At 34.6% G+C, this 25,141-nt stretch overlaps 3 protein-coding genes across 4 annotated transcripts; 2 read left to right on the plus strand and 1 right to left on the minus strand.

Annotated features, from left to right (window-relative positions):
* Positions 1-151: 151 nt before the first annotated feature.
* LOC129896602 (DNAJ protein JJJ1 homolog) lies at positions 152-2,849 on the minus strand. Its single transcript, XM_055972541.1, has 3 exons — positions 926-2,849; positions 608-666; positions 152-504 (listed from the first exon to the last, which is right to left on the minus strand). The coding sequence occupies exons 1-3, from the start codon at positions 2,687-2,689 to the stop codon at positions 447-449; spliced, it is 1,881 nt and encodes a 626-aa protein (XP_055828516.1). The 5' UTR covers positions 2,690-2,849; the 3' UTR covers positions 152-446.
* Positions 2,850-6,533: 3,684 nt separating this feature from the next.
* On the plus strand, positions 6,534-11,053 carry LOC129894298 (ATP synthase subunit gamma, mitochondrial). The gene is made up of 9 exons (XM_055969919.1): positions 6,534-6,817; positions 8,074-8,117; positions 8,243-8,395; positions 8,771-8,884; positions 8,965-9,092; positions 9,889-10,011; positions 10,103-10,219; positions 10,435-10,556; positions 10,728-11,053. The coding sequence occupies exons 1-9, from the start codon at positions 6,717-6,719 to the stop codon at positions 10,795-10,797; spliced, it is 972 nt and encodes a 323-aa protein (XP_055825894.1). The 5' UTR covers positions 6,534-6,716; the 3' UTR covers positions 10,798-11,053.
* Positions 11,054-17,371: 6,318 nt separating this feature from the next.
* Positions 17,372-22,641, plus strand: LOC129894400 (uncharacterized). 2 transcript variants are annotated; one of them, XM_055970080.1, is made up of 4 exons: positions 17,389-17,542; positions 18,271-19,165; positions 19,670-20,094; positions 21,775-22,641. In XM_055970080.1, the coding sequence occupies exons 2-4, from the start codon at positions 18,310-18,312 to the stop codon at positions 22,441-22,443; spliced, it is 1,950 nt and encodes a 649-aa protein (XP_055826055.1). In that variant the 5' UTR covers positions 17,389-17,542; positions 18,271-18,309; the 3' UTR covers positions 22,444-22,641. The 2 variants fall into 2 exon arrangements, with proteins under 2 accessions (XP_055826054.1, XP_055826055.1); XM_055970079.1 differs by having other exon boundaries at positions 17,372-19,165.
* The last annotated feature ends 2,500 nt before the right edge of the window (positions 22,642-25,141 follow it).

The following is a 25,141-nucleotide window of genomic DNA, read 5'->3' on the forward strand; positions in this document are numbered from 1 at the left end:
AGTGCAGTTGTTAAAAATGACAGTTGGTATTTAATTATGGCACAGTTGCATTGATATTTATTCTTTCTTTTCGAATCATCAGAGTTGAATAGTTACTAAACGAAAACAGACTACTAGAGACTTGAATTTAACCATGATGTAAATGATGCTGTTGCATATGAATTCTTGTCTATTGGCTAAAATCAAGAATACTGAGCATAGAGTTGGATTGAAGGAATAAGGAAAAAATTTGAAACCAAGTATTTAGACCCATCAGTAAAGTGTCATCTATTATCAAGATACAAAATTCTTTGATTTTTTCAACTCATTGGAATATGGTATAAAATGATGATGCTAAATCGTACACAATGATCTATAAACCATAAAGAATAAGGAACAAATAATCGGCCTCAACGATCCAGCAATCAGCTTGAATTGTAGACACAGTTAATGAGGATTCTGTAATATCATCGCCATTTCAGTTTAGCATGCCCTGTTGATCCTAGATGCTTGTGTAACTGATTCCTGTGGTGTGGTGGAAGAAACAGATAATTAGATATGGAAAAGAAGAGTAAATATGACCTCATTAATCAACATAGAGATTCAGGACTGAGCCTGCATCGCAGACCTTGAATCGAATTCCTCCCCACATGTATCACACAAGTTGCTTGAAGATTTTGATTTTCCCTGGATTCAAAATGAAACTGTGTTAGAACACATAATTCCAAAGTTTGGTTTCATTCACAAACACATCACAAGACAACTAATATAAGGTTCTTTGTCCTTTTAAAAGATTCACTTGAAACCCCAAGAGTAGATAACTGCAGAAACGTAGTTGTAAATTCTCAAAAATTGTCCAAGAGTCAGGAGAGGAGAAAGAGAAAATCACAATGAGATTGACATCAAACTAGAAAGGAAAATCTTCTACGAATGAATATTTGAGTACCTTATGTTTCCTTCCTTTGTTGGTTGCATCTTTAGTTACATCTTTGGTTGTATCTTTTGATTTGTTATTTTTGTCCTTCTTTGTGGTAGTTTTCTTGTTTATACCTTGACTTGGAACTTTTTCACTATTTCCTGAAACATCATCTTCTCCTTTTTGATCATTTGCAGTTTCTACTGAAGACTGGGATGACATCCCCTGGCAAGCTGAGCTATCATTATTTGCACTATTTACCTCGACACCAGTATCAACTTTAGTCACACAAGATCCTACATCTCCTCTCCCCCCTCCTCGTGCTTCTTCTTCTTCTTCTTGTGGTCTCCTGTTTCTTTGTCTCCTACTACCCCTATTTCTCCTAGTACTCCTAAGATTATTATATTCCATGAAGTCCATTTCATCGTTACTGGTTTCATTCTGTGCTGATGTTTGACGACTGCCACCTGGACCTGCATTCTTCCTACTTTTGCGGCCAGATATCATAGCTTCAAGTACATTATCTTCATCATCATCTAATCCAAGTTCATCGGTCACTCCCTTTAAATCACTGGCACTTTGATAATTAGTGGTCTCATCTTCCTCGCTGCTCTGAACGTCATCATCCTCAGCCTCTTTTTGAATTCGTGTACTACCTTCTAAATGCTCGGCTAACTCATCCAACCCATCATCAGCAGATAAATCAGTTGTTCTATCAGCATCAGCTACATTTTGCTCCACACTTTCCCCATACTCCACCACCCCAGCAAATTCATCATCTTCCTCATCAAAAGCTTCTCTCAAAGCTGCCACCTTCTCCTTATGCTTCTTGGACTGCTCGTGATTTTTCCACTGTTTCTCACTCTTGAACTTCTTCGAACACACCACACAGTACAGTTCATTCTCGTCTGCCTTCTTTTTCTCATCCTCATCTGATTCTTCCTCAATTCCATCATCGTCTAATTCCTCTGTTTTCGCCCACTCAGGCTCTACGTAATTTTTTGCTCTCTCGGCCTTCTGTCTCTCGAGCTCCTTCCTTCTCTTGCGTTCCTCTTCCTTTTTCTTCTCCATTTCCTCATTCCTCTTCATCTGCATGTCAATCACTCTCTTATCTCTCTTTTTCACAAATTCTGCTAATCCTCTAACAGTCTCATTGTATTCCCTTCGCGCCTTTTTCCTCAGCTTCTTGTTCTCATCCTCCATAACCCGCCTGGACTTTCTATTAGGTCCCGCCATCACGTCATACTGATCTGCCCAACAAAAGTCCATCACAGTAACGAATCCTAACCAATAGTTATAGAATGCAGTCACCTGAGCATAAGGACTCTCCAAATTTCCCATGAGAGGAGCTTCTTTCGGCAAATCTGTACCTAACTTCCTCGCGAAATTCAAATCGTGTTGATAGATTTTCTCGAAGAGATCACCATACACCTTGTAAAATCCCTTCCCCTTATCGGAATATCCAGAATACACTGAATTTGAAAAGAAGGAGAACAGGTCCGGGACAGAACCAGAACTGGACGAATTCCCTGGACCGGAATTGGAGAAGAGTATCTGAGAGCGGTGCGAATCGTACCAAGCGCGCTCCCGCGCGTCCGAGAGAACCTCGTAGGCGTTCACAAGCTCCTGAAATGCAGCTGTTGCTTCGGAATCCGGCACGCCGGATCGAACCAGCTTGTCAGGGTGGCGTTGCAGCGCGAGCTTCCTGTAGGCGGACCTGATCTCATCGGCAGTGCAGTCACGGCTCACGCCGAGGACCTCGTATAGGCATCTTTTCTCCGACGAAGATGCCATTAACGCCGGGAAAGAAAGAATAGTAGGTTTCTTTCCTCCTGTTTGGTTGGCGCCTGAAGGGAGCTTATTAGGGTTTTTCAATGGGGAAAAAGGAGGTTGGTCGCATAGGGGCTGTTTGGCTGGAAAGGGCTTTAGAACGGACTAACAATAATTGTGTCCAAAACAAGGTTGTAGTATTAGGCAAGTGAAAAATCCAACAATGACTATATAACAAGAAAATATGTGATAAAACACTCATAGCTATAAACAACAATAACGACATATTCAGTGAGGATGTACGCAGACTTTATTACTACTTTATGGAGATAGAAAGACTGTTTCTAAAAGACCCTCGGCTCAAAAATCATAGTTCCAAGTAAGAGAGAAAAACAATATAGATAGCATAATTGCCAAAAAAAAAGCGATATAAATTTACAAGACAAGAACAATAATGATAGCAAAGTAGTATGATAATCAAAGGTAATAACAACATAACTATAAAGACACGCCTATACCTACGACCACCCTAAACCGACACATGGCAAGATACCATTCTATCTCTACTAGCCTTCTACCCTAATCCACGACCTCCCACTCCTTTCTATCTAAAGTCATGTCCTCAGTGATATGGAGTACCGCCATATCTTGTTTAATCACCTCTCTCCAATACTTTTTTGGTCTACCCCTACTCCTCCGTATAACCCCCATATCAAACTGCTCGCACCTTCTAACTGGGGCGTCCACACCCCTCCTCTCTACATGCCCAAACCATCTCAATCTAGCTTCTCTCATCTTATCTACCACAAATGTCACACCCACCTTCTCCCGAATAACTTTATTCCTAATCTTATCACTCCTAGTGTGTCCACACATCCATCTCAGCATCCTTATCTCCACAACATGCATCTTCTGAACATGAGAGTTCTTTACTGCCCAGCACTCCACTCCATATAACAACGTTGGTCTAACCACCATTCTGTAGAACTTACTTTTAAGTTTAGGAAATACTTTCTTATCACATAAGACTGCAGAGGCAAGCCTCTATTTCATCCACGCTGCTCCAATGCGGTGCATAACATCATCATCGATGTCCCCATTACTCTGGATGATGAATCCAAGATATTTAAAGTTTAACTATAATAATAAAAAATTGAGATAAGAATGAGGAGGGGTGTTCTATCTCCAAGAACCAATTTAGATTCATATCGATGTGATCAACTACAAAAATCATTCTTCTTATAAGGTACTGAAGCAATATAAGAATAAGAAGTGACTTAGACATGGAATTCATTGACCTCAAAGAAGCATATGATAAAATTTACAAGGTGGTTCCATGGAGATGCTTGGAATTTATAATGTACTTGTGGTTTACATTAGGGACATTAATGACATGTATGATGGAATCAAAACTCGGGTAATTAAGAATAAATAAGTTGAATCATATCACTTTCTGATTATGATGGGATTATATTAGAGATTAACTCTATAAGAATAAATAAGTTGAATCATATCACTTTCCGATTATGATGGGGTTATACTAGAGATCAACTCTTAGTCTATTTTTATTTGCTTTAGTGATAGACAAATTAACGCAACATATTCAAGGAGAGGTAATGTAATATATGTTCTTTGCAAATGACATAGTATTGATTGATGAGACAAAGTTGAGTTCACAATAAAATAAAAAAATTGGACAAATACTCTAAAATCTAGAGCTTTTAAGTTAAACAATACTAAAATAGAGTACTTATACTCAAAATTCTGTGACATAACTTATGAAAACAAAGATAGAAGCGGAGATCGACAACACAAGTTATACCTAGAAGAGAAAATTTCAAGTATATTGAATCTATAATTTAAGCTAAAATTTTTCAACTAGATCGAATATCAATTTGCACTTCATATGTTCCTTTTCATATGACATTGTTTTATTTTTGATTTCTTTGAAATGAATGATATTTTATATATTTTAATCTTAACAATCTACTATAATCATAATCTTATTTTATTTTTTTAATTTTGTGTCCCGTCAAGTACCTCCTTATAAAATGAAGCAAAAGAAGTACTCCTTTTCATTTCATAATGAAAAACATCATTATTTTATACGGCCAAAAAATAATAAATTGCTAAATTTGAAAGTAATCTAATTTAAATGTTTCATTATACTAATTATGGCAAAGTTTCATAGTATAAATGTTATGACATATTTAAGATGATAAATTTTGTAAAATTTATGACTAAATAAAAATATTAATATATCTAAGACCTAAATATTAAAAAAAATACAAAATTCTATTCTTCTTAAATTGTGAATCAAGCTAAATGGGACAACTATTTTGATAGTTTGACCAAGGGATGTTCACGATTTGAGTAAAAATCAATCTAAATCGATTAAATAAATTAAATTAATTTGATTTTGATTTTACATTTTTAAAAAATCGATAATGTTTGATTTGATTTTGATTTTATTCAAAAAAATTGAAAATAATCAAATTGAACCGACAATATTATGTACATATTTATAGTTTTATATAATTATATATACATAATATATTATTTTTTTATAAATAATTTTAAATTTCTTATATATATTTTAATCAAAATTTATTTATAATTAACGGAAAATTTAATGGAATCACCTTGGAGACATGATATCTTGAAAAGAAAAAGTAGTTACGGATGATGTTGACATATATCTCTTTGCTAACTAATTATTTTTTCTAATTCCCAAATTATATCAAACCAAATCAATCTAAAATTGATAAATATATTACTTTTATTTAATTTGATTTTAATAATTTAAAGACCAATTAAATTCATAAGCCACTCCCAGCCTCTAAATCACTGATACTTTGATAATTAGAACCCGTTTGGATGGACTTAAAAAAAGTAACTTTTATGTATGAAGTATTTTTAGAACTTTGAAGTGCTGAAAGTTATTTTTATAAATAAGAAATTGAGTGTTTGGATAAAAGTGTTTAAATGAGGAAAATAATGTGAATTTTAGAGTTAAAAGAATAAAAAGGGTAGTTTGAAAATTTAGTTAAAATACAAGGGATATAAAAGTAATTTTCATGGTCAAAGAAAATGACTTTAAGCACTTAGGGAAAAAAAAGTTAGGAATCTTAACTTTTCATTTTTGACTTTTAAGAACTTTATGGCTTAAAGTTAGTATTAGGTAAATACGTCCAAAAGCTAAAAAAGGTTTTAAATTGATTTTGACCAACTTAAAGCCCATTCAAAAGGGCTTAGTGGTCTCATCTCCCTCGCTGCTCTCAACCTCATCATCCTCACACTCATCTTCTTGAATTCGTGCAGATAAATCAGCATTCAATACCTTTAATTTGCTCCTCACTTACCCCATCCTGCATCAATCCAACATATTACTAATCAATAAGTAAATATAAGGAGGCGAAGTTAGAGATTTAATTTTATAGTTCTAAATTTGCAATGATATATTTGAGTAATAATAACTAAGTTCTAAATTTGTGATGATATATTTAAGTAATAATAAGTAAGTTCTATAGTATATTTTAATGATATCAAACAATTTATCAAGCAGTTTATTCTTCATATCATCAGAGGTAAAACAAGGAGTATGAAAGTAGGTATCTAATGGTAAATGGTTTCTTTTTTTTCGGTATAACAATAATTATCTCTTTTTATTAGTCCAAAAAATTATAAATTTCTAAATTTGAATTTTTTAAAATTTATAACTTAATAAATATATTAGTAATATATATATTTAAGACCCTAAATATTTAAAATTCCTTTTTTTCCCCTTAAATTTCGTATCAAAGCCAAATCGGGCAGGTACTTCGATAGTTTGACCCATTCGTCAGCGGAAAATGTAACGACGTCGTATCACATCAGCTTTTTTTAAAACACTGTCGGGGGTAAAAATGTGCACTCACCCAGCGACTCGGACCCTTACTGTGTCTCAGCTGACATTTCAAGCGACTGTAAACCCTAGCTCTGTAAATTGGTCGATCTGCCAAGAGGATAAGCCGGAGGAGGAAGATACAGATCAGATCGAATCGGATCAAAAATGGCCATGGCTGCGTTGAGGCGTGAGGGAAGGCGTTTTGCCACACCTCTGATTTCTCCCAATCCTGCCAATGTTCTTCGTTCTTCTCTCATTCCTTCCGAGTTAGTTTTCTTCCAATCTTACACTTTCTATCATGTTTTTTTGATGTATTGCATCGAATCTGTAGACAGTAATGAATCGCATTGTGTTTGGTTGCTATCTCGTTGTGTTAGTTTGGCTCTGTTGTTCTTATTCTGATTAGAGGTGGAATGGGTACTAATGATTGGTAGAGATGATCCCAGTTAGTTTAGGACAGAGGGAAAATTAATTGATTGACTGCTCCTTTTTTTTTTGTTGTGATGGTGGTGCTGAACTAGTTTTTGCGCACTTAGACCAACCAAGGCTTACGTAGATGGGAAGGATTCACCTAGTTTCACGTCTGGCGAAATTTCGAACCTTCTAACTCTTCATCCGCTGGGCCACCACTAGATGGCAATTGCTTTGTTTTGTACAAGAGCACATTTATCTATGATGAAGCCTCAGCTAGCTAGCAATTTAGGGTTGAAATTACCTCACAAGTTTTGGACGACAATGTTTAAATTTTGTGTTAAATCTCTATGAAGGTTTATTAGTCAGTTGGTGAAGTAATTTGGTTCGAGGAATTTGTTCAGTCCGTGTTGTTATCTTTGACAAGGGTGAATTTCTCCTTTTCTCTTCAGTCAAAGGAGGTAGCTTGCTTTTCATTCAATCTATAGGCAGGAAAAACACAAAACCGTTATTGTTGCTTCTCCTTTTCTTCCCAAAGTGATCTGTAGCTCAAAATCCTAAAAATTGATGGTGTATGTTGTAAAGCTTGTATGAAGTTCACTGGATTAAGATTTGTTGGTGAAACGATTATATATTTGTTACAATTGGATTTTTTATTTTTTTTCAGATTTAAGAGTATACTAGTTATTAGAGCAGAAAGAAAGAGGTTGCCTTAAATTTTGACCTTATATAGACTTGTAATTGACATGATCTGAGATTGGATAGTCATTTTAGAACTTGGAAGAAGCACAGAATATTAAGAGTTTTTTGGAACAGAAGTTGTAATGAGAACAATTGTAGTAATGGATAAGTTCAAATAATATCTATCTGTTAATTGTGACTTCTTTTGGATGGATTATGGGGGTTGATACACTGACATGAAGTTTGTTCCATGGGCCTTTATGTATCAGCAGGAGATTGATGATCTCCCTATCTGCATGTATAAAAGACTCATGCACAGCACCTTGGCTTATAATAATATATTATTATCCATTAGCCTGTCCTATTTTTCAAAAAATCATGTTCTGTTTGTAGCGTTTCTACTTTTTTTATGACCTACATTTATATGCAGGGAACCAGTCTTGTCAGGAGTTCGATGTATTTCAACTCAAGTTGGTAAGAGTTAGCCTTAATCGTTTGATGCACCCCCCTTCTGTTGTCACTCCTATGTTCTCGTAAACTTCTCTACCAATTTTCTTGTTGCTACATTAAGTTTTCACATTGAGCATTCCCTTGGGCAGTCAGAAACAGGATGAAGAGTGTTAAAAATATCCAGAAGATTACAAAGGCTATGAAGATGGTTGCTGCTTCAAAGCTTAGAGCTATTCAAACTAGAGCTGAAAATTCACGTGGCCTATGGCAGCCATTTACTGCACTTCTTGGTGACACTCCTAGTAAGTTCCTGATTATCTGGATCTAACCAAATTCTTGTATCAGTTAGTGCGATAAAGTGGTGGAAGGATAGGGATGAATCACCTTATGAGAATGTCTATTCCCATAATATTTTGAGTTGAGATACTTCATATATGTGGGAAAAAGGATAAAATGAAATTGTCCTCCTCTCTCTGCCTGTTGATTTGCAGTCCAATGTCATTGTTCTATGTCTTTGATGCAACAACTAAGTAATCATCTTGTGGTCATGAGTGTCGTTGATGAGACTTTCTGAAATACCTTCAGTTACACCGGAGTTTGTAATTGGATGCCGTCAACTTTAAGCAGTCAACAAGATTTCAATCTTTGGCTGGTAACACGTCTAATGTTTGCTTCAGGTGTTGATGTCAAAAAGAATGTTGTTGTTACCATTTCCGCAGACAAAGGTCTTTGTGGTGGAATCAATTCTACATCTGTCAAGATAAGCAGGGCTATGCATAAGTTGAATTCTGGTAAAATGCAAGATTGTTTAATATTGAATATATCTATTCTTGAGGAATTAATTTATTATTGCTTAATTTGTAATTGCTAGGTCCTGAAAAGGAAAATAAGTATGTCGTCTTGGGGGAAAAGGCAAAGGCTCAGCTGGTGCGAGATTCGAAAAAGGACATTGAACTGATCATGACTGAGTTGCAGAAAAATCCTCTTAACTACACACAGGTTAAGATGTTTTACATCTTCCTTATTACAACTTTGTGTGAAGCACACCCACTATTTGTTTTCTTTATTGTTGCCGACTATTTGCTGAAGACGTGCGGCTGTAGGCTCACTCTCTGGTACATGGATTTTTCATTTGCCTTGGCTTACCCTTGCCTTTGGTGTGACATGGGTGATGGTACTTTGTGCATGATATTCAAAATACAGGCAAATTAGCAAGAGACTGGATGTACTCATATTATAATTAAGGACTGAACTTACATTTTTCGGATGCTTGCGCACACCCTTTTTTTTTTGTAAGGATACTTGCACAAACCCTTTTTTTTTCAGGATACTTGCACACACCCTCTTCTTCTTTTTTTAAGGATACTTGCACACACCTTAATTTAACCAGATCATTAGCTGAGTCCATGTAATATAGTCTCACATTTTTTTACTTGTTTTGGTTTTATCTGTATATGTATCTGTGATATAATTTGTGTTGCATTTTTTTTTACAGAAATAGTAGATATTTGAAAGCTATGTCTTACTCGCCTTTATTTTTGTTTTTGAGAATGTAAACTTTGGCAGATTTACATTCTTGTTAGTTTTAAACTTGTGTAAAAAAAATAAATTACCTTTTCTTCAAAACATGTGTAAAGCGAACAGTTTGATTGCATTTTTTCAACTTCAAATTTCTGTGAATTAAATGAAAATCTATTAGTGGTTTCAATACTTATGCACTAAGAGTATAGCAACAGCTATTTTATTGATTTCCCTAGCCTTTTCCATCTACCGATTTATGCCATTCCTCTTGCAGGTTTCTGTGATTGCAGATGACATCTTGAAGAATGTCGAATTTGATGCACTGAGGATTGTTTATAATAAATTCCAGTCAGTTGTCTCATTTTTGCCAACAGTGTCCACTGTACTATCTCCAGAGGTGCCTAAACTGAAAGATCTTGCTGTTCACTTTGTTTCTTTCTATTGTGAGTATCTGTTTCTTGGAACAAGTCCTTTGTGGTTTAATGTAGGTTGTGGAGAGGGAAGCTCAATCTGGAAAGCTTGGAGATTTGGATTCTTATGAAGTTGAAGGTGCTGAGACAATGGCTGAAGTTCTTCAGAACCTAACTGAATTTCAGTTTTCATGCGTAAGTTTTACCTTTTTAGTGTTAGAATCCTCTAATAAGTTTGCTATTTGATCTTCACGGCTTCCAAATAGTACTGATTTGGTAGTGGGAGAATGAAATTAGTCTTGACCGTGTTTCAGATAGATGTATTGACTGCTAATAAAATGATTTCCTTCAAGGTGATGAGTATGATATTGGTGTGTTCTAAAATTGGGTAATGGCAATGTCTTTTCCAGGTTATGTTCAATGCAGTTCTAGAGAATGCTACTAGTGAGCAAGGAGCAAGAATGTCTGCTATGGATAGTTCCAGCAGAAATGCTGGTGACATGCTTGATCGTCTCACTCTTACTTACAACAGGTCTTACTTTTCACCCTGTCTCTATCACACACGCATTTGCACTGCCAAGCTCTCATACATGCATACTTTGTTTACACAGATAATTATGAGGATAACATAATATAGAAAGTTCATCAGTTGTTTGTTGTCTTTCATTTTAACCGGTCTTCTTCTAATTTTTCTGTGAACCAGAACCCGCCAAGCATCTATCACCACAGAACTGATAGAGATCATATCAGGAGCATCAGCACTGGAGGGTTAATTGGACAATGCTACTGCTTTTATTTGACGGAGGCAATAAAAAGATGTGTAGGCTTTCTTAGCACCCTGTGGTGACCAATTATCAGTTTTGATTTATGAATAATTTCCTGGTTAACTTTATTTCTGGGAAAAAATTGGTTTAGCTGTTGCAAAATATTCACAAATGCCGTTTGATCTGTTTCCCTTCGTTTTTTGTACCAGGCCTGAATGGCCGTTACTTGTTCAAGAAAATTTTCTTGAAAAGCTCTTTGCCTTTATATTCATGTTTTGTCTTGTAAGTTGAAATGTAGGCCCTTCCATCAAGTTTCTTCCCTATGTGAGATATTCTGGTCCACTGTATGGATTTTGTGAGTGTTTCTAAATCTAATCTGGTTCTATCAGCCTAAAAAATTGGCTATGGAACATTTACAACCATGACAGTTCGATGGTATTAACTTATGTATAGTTTATATTGGTGCACTTGCAAAGGTACCTTATTTCTTCAGAATGAAAGTGCATTTAGATGATTGTTATCTTCTGAAAGAAGCTTAAGTTGGTGTTACTCTTCCAACATGGATGGAGTCTGTACCCTATATTTCTCATCTCAAATGCTGCCCTTGGAATTTATCCTGGGGAATATTTTGTATTCCATTGTTCAAAATTTTGTCAATATGAGAAGAGTATTAGTGCTCAGTTACTGCTGAAAAATATCAGTGCTTCAGTTTAGTTTAGGTTTTCTTTTCAGCTTAACAGCAGTGTAGACGAGCTCTTGCCATTATTTTTATCAAGAGAGACCATACTACAATCTTATTGTTGCAAAATCTTTGATAAAGGACTGGAGATCACTTTTAACCTGCTGCAGATAACCGTGTGTTATATTATCTTTTCTTCTACCCAATTGTTGCAGAAGTGTTTAATTGTCAATGTTGCCTCCATTGACAATGGTAGTGTAGGAAACTGTGTTTTCTGGCTTTCATATCCCTGTTTTAAGGGGTTGAATGTGGATTATAAATACTTATACACCGAGATGGCATTTGGACCCAAATGAGACGGAGTCTGGAAAACTGCCAATATGTTTTGGAACCCCCCTCCTCCTACAGACTGGATCATTTCATTGTCATTTAGAGTTTTTTTTATGGAAATAATTTGAAGGTTCTTGAAGACGAGATTCTTTTTTCTTATGAGAAAAACTTGTTGGAACTTGGAACTGTGATATGTGATAATGCAACACAGGAGCAGCTAATTCCTTGCAGTAGATTTATAGATTGTTTACTTTGTCAAATACTTAAAGCCGGCCACATTAGTTTCCAAAAAAACCCTGCTTTCTCTATAGTCTATTCAAGACTAAATAGTATTATGATTTGTCAGTTACTTTTGTTTAGACTTGGTGATTGTAAATAATATCTCTGTTTAAATTACCAACTCTGTATTCCAATAATCTCTCAGCAAAGGAAAAGCAACCAAGATATTTCTTGAAAGCAAGTGTCAAACTCAATCAAGAGGGGGAAGGAACATAACCAATATTTTCTCCCTCAAAATAATCATGTTGTCAATTCTTTACTTGTTTCTTGTTCCTATGGTACAATAACTTTTGGTGTTATTTTTTATGCAAGATGGAATCATCTCTACTGACTCTTGTCTGTTAGCAAAAAGAGGTGAATGGAAATGGTCCCTTTGTCCTGCTAGGTTCGTTACAACCCATGAGAGGAATGCCTACTACTAGCTAGATCCCCACAACGTGACAACATGTCTTTCACTTCACCTTTATAGGGCTTTTTTTTCTTCTTCATTGATTTGTTTGGTGTGTTTGGTAGGAAACAAGACCCTGTTTGGATTAGCTTACAAGATCTTTTCAGCTTTTTTGAGTATTTGATTGGTCAACTTAAAGTCATTTTGTACTTAAAATAAGCCTCAAAAAATAATTGTATTTGTTTGACTTAGTTTATCTAAAACAGCTTATAAGCCAAAAAAGTAAGTTGGGTTATCCTAGCTTTTTTTTTAGCTTATAATAAACAGTTTTCAGCTTATAAGCAGCTTAAACAAAACTTATCCAAACAGACTCTAAATGTTTTCCATGTTATTTTCTCTATTTTTCAAGTGTTTGGTAAGAAAATAGAAAAACTAACGTGACAAATTATCTAACTAAAGGAAAAAATGTTTTAGTTATATACGATAATGGTATAATTTTTTAAATTATCAAATGTGATTTAACTTATTATAACACTTACATTACTATTTTTTCTAGGTCACAAGTTTATACTACTAATTGTAAATATGTAATTGCCTTTTAAGTGATTTGATTGTGATATTTTTAAAACCGTCTTTAAGGTTGTTAATAGAGCTCCAATGCCTTTTAAATAACAATATATCTCTCTCTAAAATGCCATTAACCAAATTATCTCACGATTCAACTACAAATTCCAAATCATTTGAGAGATCTTATAATATTTCATTGAGGTGGATTTTATGAAAAGTTTTTCTTGTGGTGTGATAATAATACCCAAATATGCCACTTCAGGTGGTGGTTGAGTTGATTGGGCAGGGGTCCGGGGTTTTATATTACATGTGTTTCTTGATTGAATTTATTGTATGAGGTTTATTTAGTACAGTTTATATCTTTTAATGTGATTTACAAATTATTATACTAAAATAGAATTTACTTAGCGCGTCCAAAGAAGGAAAAAATATTTGATTGAGTGTTTTTAAAAAATTAATTATTGATTTTAGCGATATTTTTTATTTATTACCATTTATAGCAATACATAGCAATACTATGATAAATCTACACTTGTATTAAAAGTGAATTATGCATACAATATAAATGTATTATAAGTGTTTTAAAATATATATTATGTTTATGTAATAAGAAACTGACATAATGTATTATAAGTCTATTAAAGTATGTGATAAATGTATTATCCATCTATAAAACTTGTATTATATCAACAACAACAACAACCCAGTGAAATCCACATCGTGGGGTCTGGGGAGGGTAAAGTATACGCAGACCTGACTCCTACCAATGTAAGACAGCTGTTTTCGAAAGACTCTCGGCTCAATAGAAGCATAGAAAAAGGTCAGACAAGAATATTAGAGTAGATAAGTAGATAACGAAAGCGGTCCAAACAATAGTATAATCAAAGCACAAAAAACAGTAGATATTATTAGATAATAACATAAATACCATAAATAACATAAATCATAATACAAGAAATCATAGTGCGTTAATACGCCTACGAATAAGGGGGAATAAAGCCGCTATGTACTAGCCTTGTACCCTAATGTGTGTCCTCCACACCCTCCTATCTAAGGTCATGTCCTCGGTAAGTCGTAAATACGGCATGTCCTGTCTGATCACCTCTCCCAAATATTATATATGTTTTATAAATAGTTCTCTGCAATATCTATTAAAACTGTATTATAAATATATTATAAGTGTTCAGTAATTTTTTTTTATTACTATATATGATAAATATTTTCTTAATTTTGTATATTTATGTAAGTTCCCTCCAAAGAATAATAGTGACGGTTCCATGTTAAAAAAGAAGAAGGAAGAAGACCAAATATGATTACGATCTAATTCAGTAGTGGCTGTGGGTTTACTTGTTGCTCTCATTATTTCCCTTTTAAGATAAAGTCAGTTCTCATGATAACTACTAGTGTGCTGCTTGTGGATCATATTCTTTTAAATGGTTCAAGGACCTTATTTAATTTATGCAGGGTTCAATGAAGATCATGATTTTGAATTGTGGCGGAGTCAGAAATTTTATGAAGTATGTGTAATTTTTTTCCCAATTATGTTAAGGCCTTGAGGGTATGTAAAATTTAATATACATTTATAATAGTTAATATCTAACCTATGTATATCACATAATTTTTTAATAAAAGATGTGTATCGAATCGCCCTTCGTCTTAGATGGCCCCAACTATGTTGACATCTCAACTCCACTACCGACCCCATACTGGCCCCCAAAAAATATACAAAATAAACATAAGTTAGCCGTTAGCTATTTTGAAATACACATGATGTAAAAAGTATTCCAATCACACGGTTCTCATGATCTTCTTCAAATACTTATTTATCTTTTATAAGTTTTAGGTGTATTTATCTTATATATATACTTATGTTACACTGTTGAACTCTAAAGACTTGAAAAATAAATATAAAATGAAAATATAGACTTGGTCTTTCGGATTGGCAATTGCAAGAATGTGACATTGCAGTCCATCTTTAAAGAGTTGAACAATTTCTTTTCATTCTTCAAAAATTGACATGGTTGAAATTTTCAGTTGTCTTTTTTCTCTCCTTATAAATTATTTGATTATCAACCGAAAAAATAATGAAAAGTTGAATTTGAATTGTCAAACTCTAGATAAGCTCATAGTAAAGTTCACGAACCAAAATCACATTATTCTACGTAAGGCGTTTTGCTCGTCTTATAATAAGTACATGTTATCTAATCTGAAATGATTCTTTTTAGAAATTTGAAGAGGGTTTGATCCGTCGAGCGTCTTTCATAGACCAAAAAAACCTAGGCGGTCTAACCTAACCTCGAAAATGTGATAAAAAATCTCAAATATTATTACTTAATCAATAATTTGATATTGTTATAAAACAACTATCTTAGCAAATTAAGAATAAAGGAAAGACAGTAAAAGAAAGAGTGTAGAAAGAGAGAAAGTTGAGAGAATTGAGTGTATATTTTTGTATTACAGACTTTGCCTTTTATAGGCAAATTTAGAAAAAAAAAACTGCGAGCTACAGTACAAAACGCTTGAGTCTACAGTGAAAATATTATTCATCTACAATAAAAATATTATTCACTACATTGAAAGTGAGTCCCATGGACATCCACTTTTGACTACTTTTACAACATTCCCCTTTAGATGTTCATGTACAAAAGAAAAATTCTAGTGAAAGAACAAATATCTTGAACACTCATAGATGTTGTGTCTCGTTAAAACCTTATTAGGAAAAATTCAGTGGGAAAAAACCTAATGAAGGAAAAAGAGTACACACATCTGATAATACGCCTTGAGTGCTGCCTCATTAAAAACCTTACCAGGAAAACCCAGTGGGACAAAACCTTGGTTAAGGGAAAAAGAGTATAACACGTATTTTACTCCCCATAATGAAAACTTCATTTGATATTTTGGAGACGAGCATTCCAATTTTATATCTTAGCTTCTCAAAAGTTGATGTTGGTAATGCCTTTGTGAAAAAATCTGCAAGATTATCACTCGAATGAACTTGTTGTACATCAATATCACCATTCTTCTTGAGATCATTTGTAAAAAATAATTTTGGTGAAATATGTTTCGTTTTGTCTCATTTAACGAAGCCACCGAGCTATGCACGAGGCATTGTCTTTGAATATAATTGTGGGTACTTTGACATCATTTTTCATGCCGCATCTTTCTTTGATGAACTGTATCATCGATCTTAACCACACATATTCTCTATTTGCTTCATGAATTACTATTATTCCAACATGATTTGAAGAAGTAGTAACAACAGACTGCTTTATAGATCGTCATAATATAGCAGTTCCTTCGTGTGTAAATAGATTGCTTGTTTGAGATCGAGCTTTATGTGGGTCTAATAAATAACATGCATCTGCATAACCAACAAGGTCTGCACAACCTTTGTTAGTGTAAAACAAACTCATATCAATGGTACCCTTTAGGTATCGCAAAATATATTTGATACCGTTTTAATGTCTTCGCGCTGGGGATGAACTATACCTTGCCAGCAAATTAACAAAAAATGTTCATATCAGGTCTGGTTGCATTAGCATGATACATAAGTGCACCAATAGCACTGAGATATGGTATTTCAGGACCCTAAGTTCTTCATTCTTTTCTCGAGGTCGAAATTGATTTTTTTCCACTTCAAGTGATCGAACAACTATTAGAATAATTAATGGATGTGCTTTGTCCATGTAAAATCCTTTTAAGATTTTTTCAGTGTAGACAAATTGGTGGACAAAGACCCCATCTGCTAAATGGTCAATTTGCAGACCTAGACAAAGTTTTGTCTTTCATCTCAAATTCTTTCTTTAAATATTCAATCACCTTTTGGACCTCTTCAGGGTTTCCAATGAGATTTATGTCATCAACATAAATGACGAGTATAACAAACTCTGATTCCGTTTTCTTAATAAAAATACATGGATAAATAACATCATTTATATAACCTTCATTTATCAAATACTCACTAAGGCGATTGTACCACATACGCCCTGATTATTTCAGATCATATAATAATCTTTGCAATTTGATTGAGCACATCTCCCGAGACTTAGTATTTGCTTCAGACAATTTTAATCCTTCTGAAATTTTTATGTAAATTTCATTATTATGTGAATCATAAAGATAAGTTATAACTACATCATTAGATGTATTTCAAGATTTTTATGTACAGTTAAACTGATGACTACTTTTACAACAAATATCCATTGTTATATAGATCTTGCAACTTACTATAATATTTCATTTGTAAAAATAGACCCAAAAAATATGACATATAAAATTAATTATTATCCATCTTCCATTTGGGTATAAAAGTAACGCCATTTTCTAGCAAAAATCCTAATAAAAAAAATATATTTTTATCCAATTGGAAAATTTCTTTCTGTAAAAACCTGCGCCTTTCTGTGTAGATAATGGGGCAAAATGAGAGGAGGACCCAAATCTCCAACAAATGCCCCAGCACCTGCCTGCTCCAATCTTGTGTGCCCTTTTTTCTCACCAACCTCTGAAAAAGAGTGAGTTTTTCTCTATCTTGAGCATCCCCAAATCATTTTCAAGTTTTTTTTTCTTATTTATTGTTTTCATCACCTTACAGTCCTTTACTTTATAGTGGTGTCTGAGTTGGCTGAAGTTTTCTGGTGTAATTGGTTGGTGGGTTTTGCACTTCACCGCGCCTTTGAATTGGGTTGTCTTCAGATTCTTTTGTTATTTTTAATTGTGGGACAAAATTGTTTCTTTTTATTGATTCGTCGTGCGCTGCAGAAAGGGTGTTTTTGCGTATGTTTTTTCAGGGATTGAGGTTGTTGCTCGTCGTTATCGAACATGGCTTGTGATTGTTCTTAAGGTTTGACAAGTTGTATTTGGTGTTTCTGGATATTGCCGCTATTCAGAAAAAATGAGAAAATAGAATACTTTTTGACATTGATTGTTTGATTGAAGAGTAATCTAACCTCATTTGGTGATTTTTTGCTCTTTCTTTCCCGTACGCATTAGGGTTCTTGGCTATAGCTTCTCAAGAACAGAACTTTTTTTTCCTTTCTAGAGAACCTAGATAAGTTAGTCTTTGTTTCACTTGGAGAAATTGAGGCAATCCTTGTTTTTTTCATACCCTTTTGAACCAAAGCCTGTTCATTGTGATTAGTGCCCTCCAATTTGATTTCTCTGGCACTTATCTAGTTTTAGCATTGGAGTAGTTTTTACCTTTGCCATATAGATGATTCTAACAGGGAGATTCCGGTTGTAGAACTAGGCTAGTATATCTGCTGTGAGGATTGCAGTGAACATGGATATTTGGGTTGTGGCTGCAGCTGCTGGTGCTGGGTATGTGGCCCAGCATTGGAAGAACCTCTTAAGAAGCCGGCATGATTTGTTAGAATCATCTCCTGGGAGTCCTAGTTTTGTAAGAAATGATTCATTAACGCGTATGCATCAAGTCCTGGATAAGAATTGTTCCTCCCCTGTGCAGACACCTAGAAAGAAACTAGGTGAGTGTGCTGCAGAAAGATTGGCTTTCCATGATCCAGAAGTGGCTTGCACCAGCAGTTTAGCTGGTGAAAGAGTACGGATGTCATGTGATTCTGATAATTTCCATTTGACCTCTGGGTTGCCTAGTGATAAAGAACATCAAGGAGATCAGGGTGGAAGCATATGTGGCAACATCAATGAACTGGGATATGATTCGTCACTTCCCCCTTCTACGGTTGAATTGGCCTTTTCTTATGGTACTTCAAGGAAAAAGAACAACCTTAGGAGTAGAAGAAAAATCGGGCATCTTATAAAGCCTTTGAATTCTCTAGAAAGTTGTCTCATGGCTCAATTATACAAGGAACATGGTCAAGTTGAAGACTATATTTTCAGTGCAAACTCTTCACCATGGACTCCAACTGCAAGGCCTTTTGTAGTTACTGACGGTAGCAAAATTATAAGCAGAGCTAATTCCAATTCTTTAAATGCCCCAAGAGGTGCTGGACATTATAAGCAGCAGGATAAATTTTCACCAATGAATACTGTATTTGGAGTCCCTCAACTACCTAGTGTTGGATCCATGGAGCACCTGAGGAAAGACAAGGTGAAGGATTCTTCCAGAAGATCTAGTGATTCCATTGGAATGAACAATGAGAGACACAGCAGTTTACAAGGTACTTTTTTTCTGTTTGAAGTCCGATTTTTTCATGGTTTCCTTGGTAAAATTTAATGAAATAGATACATATTATATTCCAATATTTTGAGAACTGGAATAGGAACATTCTCTGGAAGAATTTAAAACCAGTAGGGGATGTAGCTCCAGATAGTTCCATCAAGATATTATTCTAGCGCACAGCTGTGCAATGGTAGTTAACTAAACTTTCACATAATGGAACTCATGAATGAATCATTCTTTTACCTGCAAGGTTGCAACAGTTGATGGAACACAAAATAATTTGTAAGAGATTGTCATTTTTTACCGTAATCAGTGTCATATCTGTTTCTTTCTTTGGACTTCTACTTGAGATACTGTAAGATTAGCTCTCTACTGTCCATGACTTTCCTGCTAATGGCACAATAAGTGAATACTAATTGTTTACTAACTTCTAATTTTCTTTTTGGACAAGAAATACTAACATCTCCTACAATCCCACCCTATTATGGTTGTCTTGAATCAGGATCATCTCATCGTGTGCTTCTTTTCTGTCTTGGAATATCCGTGGGTATGATATCTTCTTTCTGGAAAAATAGAAAGGAAATAGATAAGTTAAATGAGTTGTTGAGACAGTCAGAGAATTTGGTTCAAGATCTACATGAGGAACTTGAAATGAAAGATTCATTAACTGTGAAAGAGCTTGCCACTGAAGATTGTGAGTCACAAGATGCACATAATGATTCATCAAACAATGGAGCCTTACAGGTGCCTTCTCCTAAAGGGAAGTTGGATAAGTTGTCAACAAATTACGATGAGGACTCTCAAAGTCAGAAAACAGAGGAAGAATCTAGGAGTAAAATTGAAGCAGAGCTTGAAGCTGAACTGGAGAGGTTAGAATTAAGTATGAACTCGTCTAAGTTGGAGGGGAAACTTGCAGAGCTAGATGAGGTAATAATGCTTTCTGATTCATTTATATCTTTTCCGTGAAGCAAATCTAATATGCAATACAAATTGCTTACTTGGATAATCTATTCTTGAAAATACAATTATCTTATCAGAGAAGTTAAATTAGGCACTATAGGCACTTAAGCATTTTGGTCCAAGATCTACCAGTTGGTTAACTTCGACAGCTTATGAATTTATGTTATTTCAAAGAAGCCCTAGAGCTTATGGTTGGTAACATATAAGCTCGATTAGTTCATGGGTATATAGTGCTTGAATTTCTTTCACTTCCGTTGTTTTTTTCCCGATCTGCTTTGATATGCGTTTCCTTAAGCCAAGGGTCTACCGGAAACATCCTCTCTACGTCCCAAGGTAGGGGTAAGGTGCATACACTCTACCCTCGCCTGATCCCTGGGTATGTTGTTATTGTTGTATGGTGCTTGAATTTTCTATTATAGTTGACATCGGAAGTTGGAACTAAAGGACAGTGGACTTAGAATCCTATTTTGGAGTTTAGAGTTTGGATATCTAAACTATTTCACAAGGTTAAATTAAGCATCTAAGGGTGTGGACTAGTGGGAGGAGAATCATGATCTCATGTTAAAAGCCCAACAGAGGCAAAAGACACTAGGCGGCCAATTGCCTAAACCTTGGTGGGATAGATATCCGGTACTTGTGCGGGTGGAGGGTAACAAGAACTGGTGGAATATCTACGGAGCACTTTACGAACACTACAATGAAAAGTATGCCTCAATCCTAAGTTGGGGTTGGCTATATGAATCCTTACTATCATTTCGCTCCATTTGGATGCTTAACAAACCCTAAACTTGTTTAGCTTAGACATAGAAATAATTATTCAGGGGATCTCTATTGCTTATTGATCTCTGGTGGGTATGTTGCATATTGTTGCCTAACTCTTTGGTCTCTAATACTTCTGTTAGTAGGATGTGTACCTTATAATTATTTTAGTCGAATGATCAGAACTAATATCTTTACTGAACTTTATGAAAAACATTTGTTGTTCTCTTAGACATTATATCCTGACTCTTTCTTCAAGTTCTCCCAATTTTTTGCTCTCGCAGCTCTCTGATCTGGATAGTATAGGTAGACAACTTTGTTTCAGCTTATACTATATCAGGAGGGCTCTTCTTTAGAAGGTTGAGAAAATTTTACATCATGACGTTTCTGGCGAATAAGTTTCTGTGTTTCAATTTGCTTGTTCTGGTGGTTAGCCTTGTGATCTAGTGTGCAATTTGGGCGTATCTTGTGTTTGTATGCTTTCTTTGTGTTGGAGATCTTCTTGATGTTTTCTTTTCCAGTTTTTTGATGAATTTTTTGACAGGCTTTAATCAGTCGCTATGATTTCTAGCTTTTCCAAGAATCATCAATCTCAATCTTCATCAAGTTGCTATTATCCTTGATCTTCTAATGAGAAGTTTTCATGTCTTTACCAGGAGGACCATTAGGTTTATATTTGTAGGATCATTATCATCCATACTTGGTTTCTAGGAGGAATCAAGGTTATAGTTCGAAGAATTCACAGTAGAGTCCTCACGAGAGACTTAGAAGTTAATGACTAGTGCAACTCTTTTACATCCACTAGGAAATGAAAATGAATCTCATTGCTATACGACTTAAGTCGTCTGCTATTTTAGAGAAGTTTAATAAGTATTCAATTTTTTGCAGCTTGATCCAGACTTTGTGACAGATCTAGCCAAGGGGGAGTTAAGAACTGAACTCTTTAATAGTCAAGCCGGAGGTCAACCTTATGCAGATCAGGATGGTAGCGGGACCTCGACTCCTCATCCTGTTAACTATGCCGTCTCACCTAGAGAGCTGAGGTTGCGGCTGCATGAAGTCCTCCAATCACAATTAGAAGAACGGGTAAAGGAGCTTGAGATGGCACTTCAGAACAGTGATAGGAAAGTTCGGTATATGGAAGCAGAACTTGTAAGTTCTTGGAGGGACTCCTCTAACAGTGAAGGGGGTTCTTCTTCCACCCATGGTAGTCCTGTAACTAAAGTTGAACAACGTACAGCAGACCAGCCAATGACAATCAATTTACGGGGGGATGCTTTAGATGCATATAACGAGGCTTATGACGTGTTCACAAGGTTAAATTCAGAGGAGGATGTTGCTGTTGCATCAGGAGTTATGGACATCAACCGCCAAGAGAATTCGCGTTCACGTGAGCATAACTTTGACTGGATTGAAAATGATAGGATGAATGAGGAAAGTGATGATGAGATGGAAAAGTTGTTAATTAGGCATATTGTGGAGAAAGCAAAGAAAGGCTCTCCAGCAGTTTTAAATGTGCAGAGAGCATTGTTCTCCCTTGATGATAATGAACATTGATACATTCACAACATATAGATAGTGAAAGCGGATTATAGATTTTGCAGTTAATTGACTGCTTTTATGAACACAACTTCTGAGCCAATTTGCCTGTATTCTCATAAGATGAAGCCTTCTTCAGACCCCCAAATCTCCTGCTCTAAAGTTCTTAGCAGAACTTTTGAGCATTTGTATAAAGTATAGTCAGTTCTAAAATCAGCTTTTCCATTAGTGTTTTTGAGGAGAAACAATGTGTTTGGCCAACAAGTTTAAAAAGCATTTTTGAACAACTAGTCTTTAAGTGTAGTTTTGTCAAAAATAAGTGTTTTTTCAAAAAGTGCTTTTAGGGAAAAAAAACAACTTTTTAGCTTTTGAAAAACTGTTTTTCCTACTTTCCAGAAACACTTATTTTTCTTTCAATAGTTTGGTCAAATATTTTTTACTTTTTAAAAATGAACACTTTTGTATCTCAAAAGCTTGACCAAACAGGCCGGTAATCAACTTTGAACTACCAAAAAAATGCCTGTTCTTGCCCCCCTGCCCCCTACCCAAAAGAAAAAGGGTAGGCGATATTTAATTTTAAAATTTTAAAAAAAATATGGGATTGGAGTTGTAACTTACCTCCCAAAGGTATTTAAGGAAAAAAGATGTGCACTATTAACATAAAAAAGATGGGGATTAGCTAGACATGAAATTAAAACAATAGTGATCTTACATATACAACGTAGAATATTTGATTTAAAGAATTATCAAACATAGAAAACACTATTATCAGTAAAATAAACTTTAAAAAAACACTTAAATTAAAATTGGTCGATTATAATTACCAATTGTAACTTTATCTTGTGCGTTAAGGCCTTTAATTAATACATAGGGATTTACCTTCTTTTCCTTTTTAGTTTCTTCCCCATAAAAGTTTCTTCTCTTACTTTTAGCCCTTTACTATCTCACAAATTACATCTTTTTTTCTTAATTATTTTCCAAAAGCCTTTTAAAGAAAATGTTAGTACTATTGACTTTCTGAGTTTAGAAGTCTAATGAATAAATTGTTAATTCAAATTTTAAAATAAAGAAAATGGTCACACATCGTATGTGGGGCATTAGCTAATTAATGCCAATTATTAAGACATGAGTCCTTAATCACCTATGACTCAAACACTTAAACTTTTCCCTTTTCTTTTCAAAGTCCCTATCCTCTCTCTCTCTCTATGTATATATATTAGTGCATGCATCATACTAATTCATTAGGTTTCTTCTACTGTGAAGAATCGGCAAAGCTTTTGGAGTACTTCACAGGTTAGACTTCCAACAACGATGTCCGGTTAATATACAATAATAATTGAATTTATAATTCAAAATTTATAAAGATTTGGTGAATTCGTATGCCGTGTTCTACATCCGTCATTGGTTCATGTAGCATGTTTTTAACATTATGGAGTTCAATTGTGTTTTTTTATTTATTTTTTGGATAGAGATGTAGTTCAAATAAAATTACTTTAGTTCTCTCCGTGGTGTTTTAACCTTTTAAACATGTTATTTGATGTTCTTGTTGATTGAGGCGAACGTAGCTTTTAAACTATGGGCTCAATTAAATCAACATTTGTTGACATTACATATTAAAAATATATATCTTTTGTCTCAAATTAGTTGTTCTATTTGTTTTTTTTAGAGTCAAGTTGATCAATCTTCGTACTACTTAATGCAATTTTTCTCGGAAAAATTCATTTTAAATTTTTGGTCAAAATTCAAATAATTTATCTCTCGAAAGAAGCTAAACAGAAACATGACAACAAGGAGATCACATTTATAATGGATACACGGGTACAAATCTAAAAGTTGAGCCCATCAACTTAAATAAAAATCTTGAATTCTCTTATACTAATCTTTAAGTTCTCTTATGACTAGGTACAATATGGAGGAGGAGAAGAAGAAGACTCTCGATGTGATTTCTAGTTTTCTCAAGCACGGCATTAAGAAGCACGATAATGCTCGTGAAAATACTACTAGTAGTACGACAACAAATTCGTCTAAAGATGAAGACGAATGGATCTTTTTAGTAGAGAATCAAAGGAGAAAGAATAATGTCCAACAAATATCAATATTTCTGATTGTGGTTGGTATGGTGCTGCTTTATGTCAACTATTTTGATGTGTTCCGTGTAATAACAGGCAAGGAAGGTGGTACCATTATCTCCAGAATCATTAACTTGGGGGCTGCATTTGTTATCGCTGTTACTGGTCTAATTTTGCGGGATAACACTAAGGATGTGGAGTATTAAGCCTTTTAAACACTAGGTTTTCTTTTATAACTTCTAGTATCTTTTAATTTGTGCCTCAAAGTACTTTTTTTCTTAAGTCGCGGTCATATTTTGTCCCCCCACTAGAGTGACCGTTTTTATGTTTTTTTCTGAAATTTCATCAGTTTAGATATTCACTTGAAGTTGAAAAAGAGTAATTGAAAGTTTTGATCTCGTAGTTTATTGTCTTTGAAATATTGTTGTGTGGATACGACTTTTGACATAAACTTTTATCACTTTTTTTCATGTACGAACTAAAAGTGTTTACAATGACAAATTCAGTATGATTTTACAAATAAGGTATGGAATTCGATACTTTCAACTAAAAAAAAGCACTATAAAAAATAAGTTTGACATGAACTAGTAGTTTTATTCTTTTGCTCAAAATGTAGTTTATTGTCTTTGAGTATTGGTGTGATCTTA

The sequence above is a fragment of the Solanum dulcamara genome, chromosome 7 (genome assembly GCF_947179165.1).
Source record: "Solanum dulcamara chromosome 7, daSolDulc1.2, whole genome shotgun sequence".
Taxonomy (NCBI): domain Eukaryota; kingdom Viridiplantae; phylum Streptophyta; class Magnoliopsida; order Solanales; family Solanaceae; genus Solanum; species Solanum dulcamara.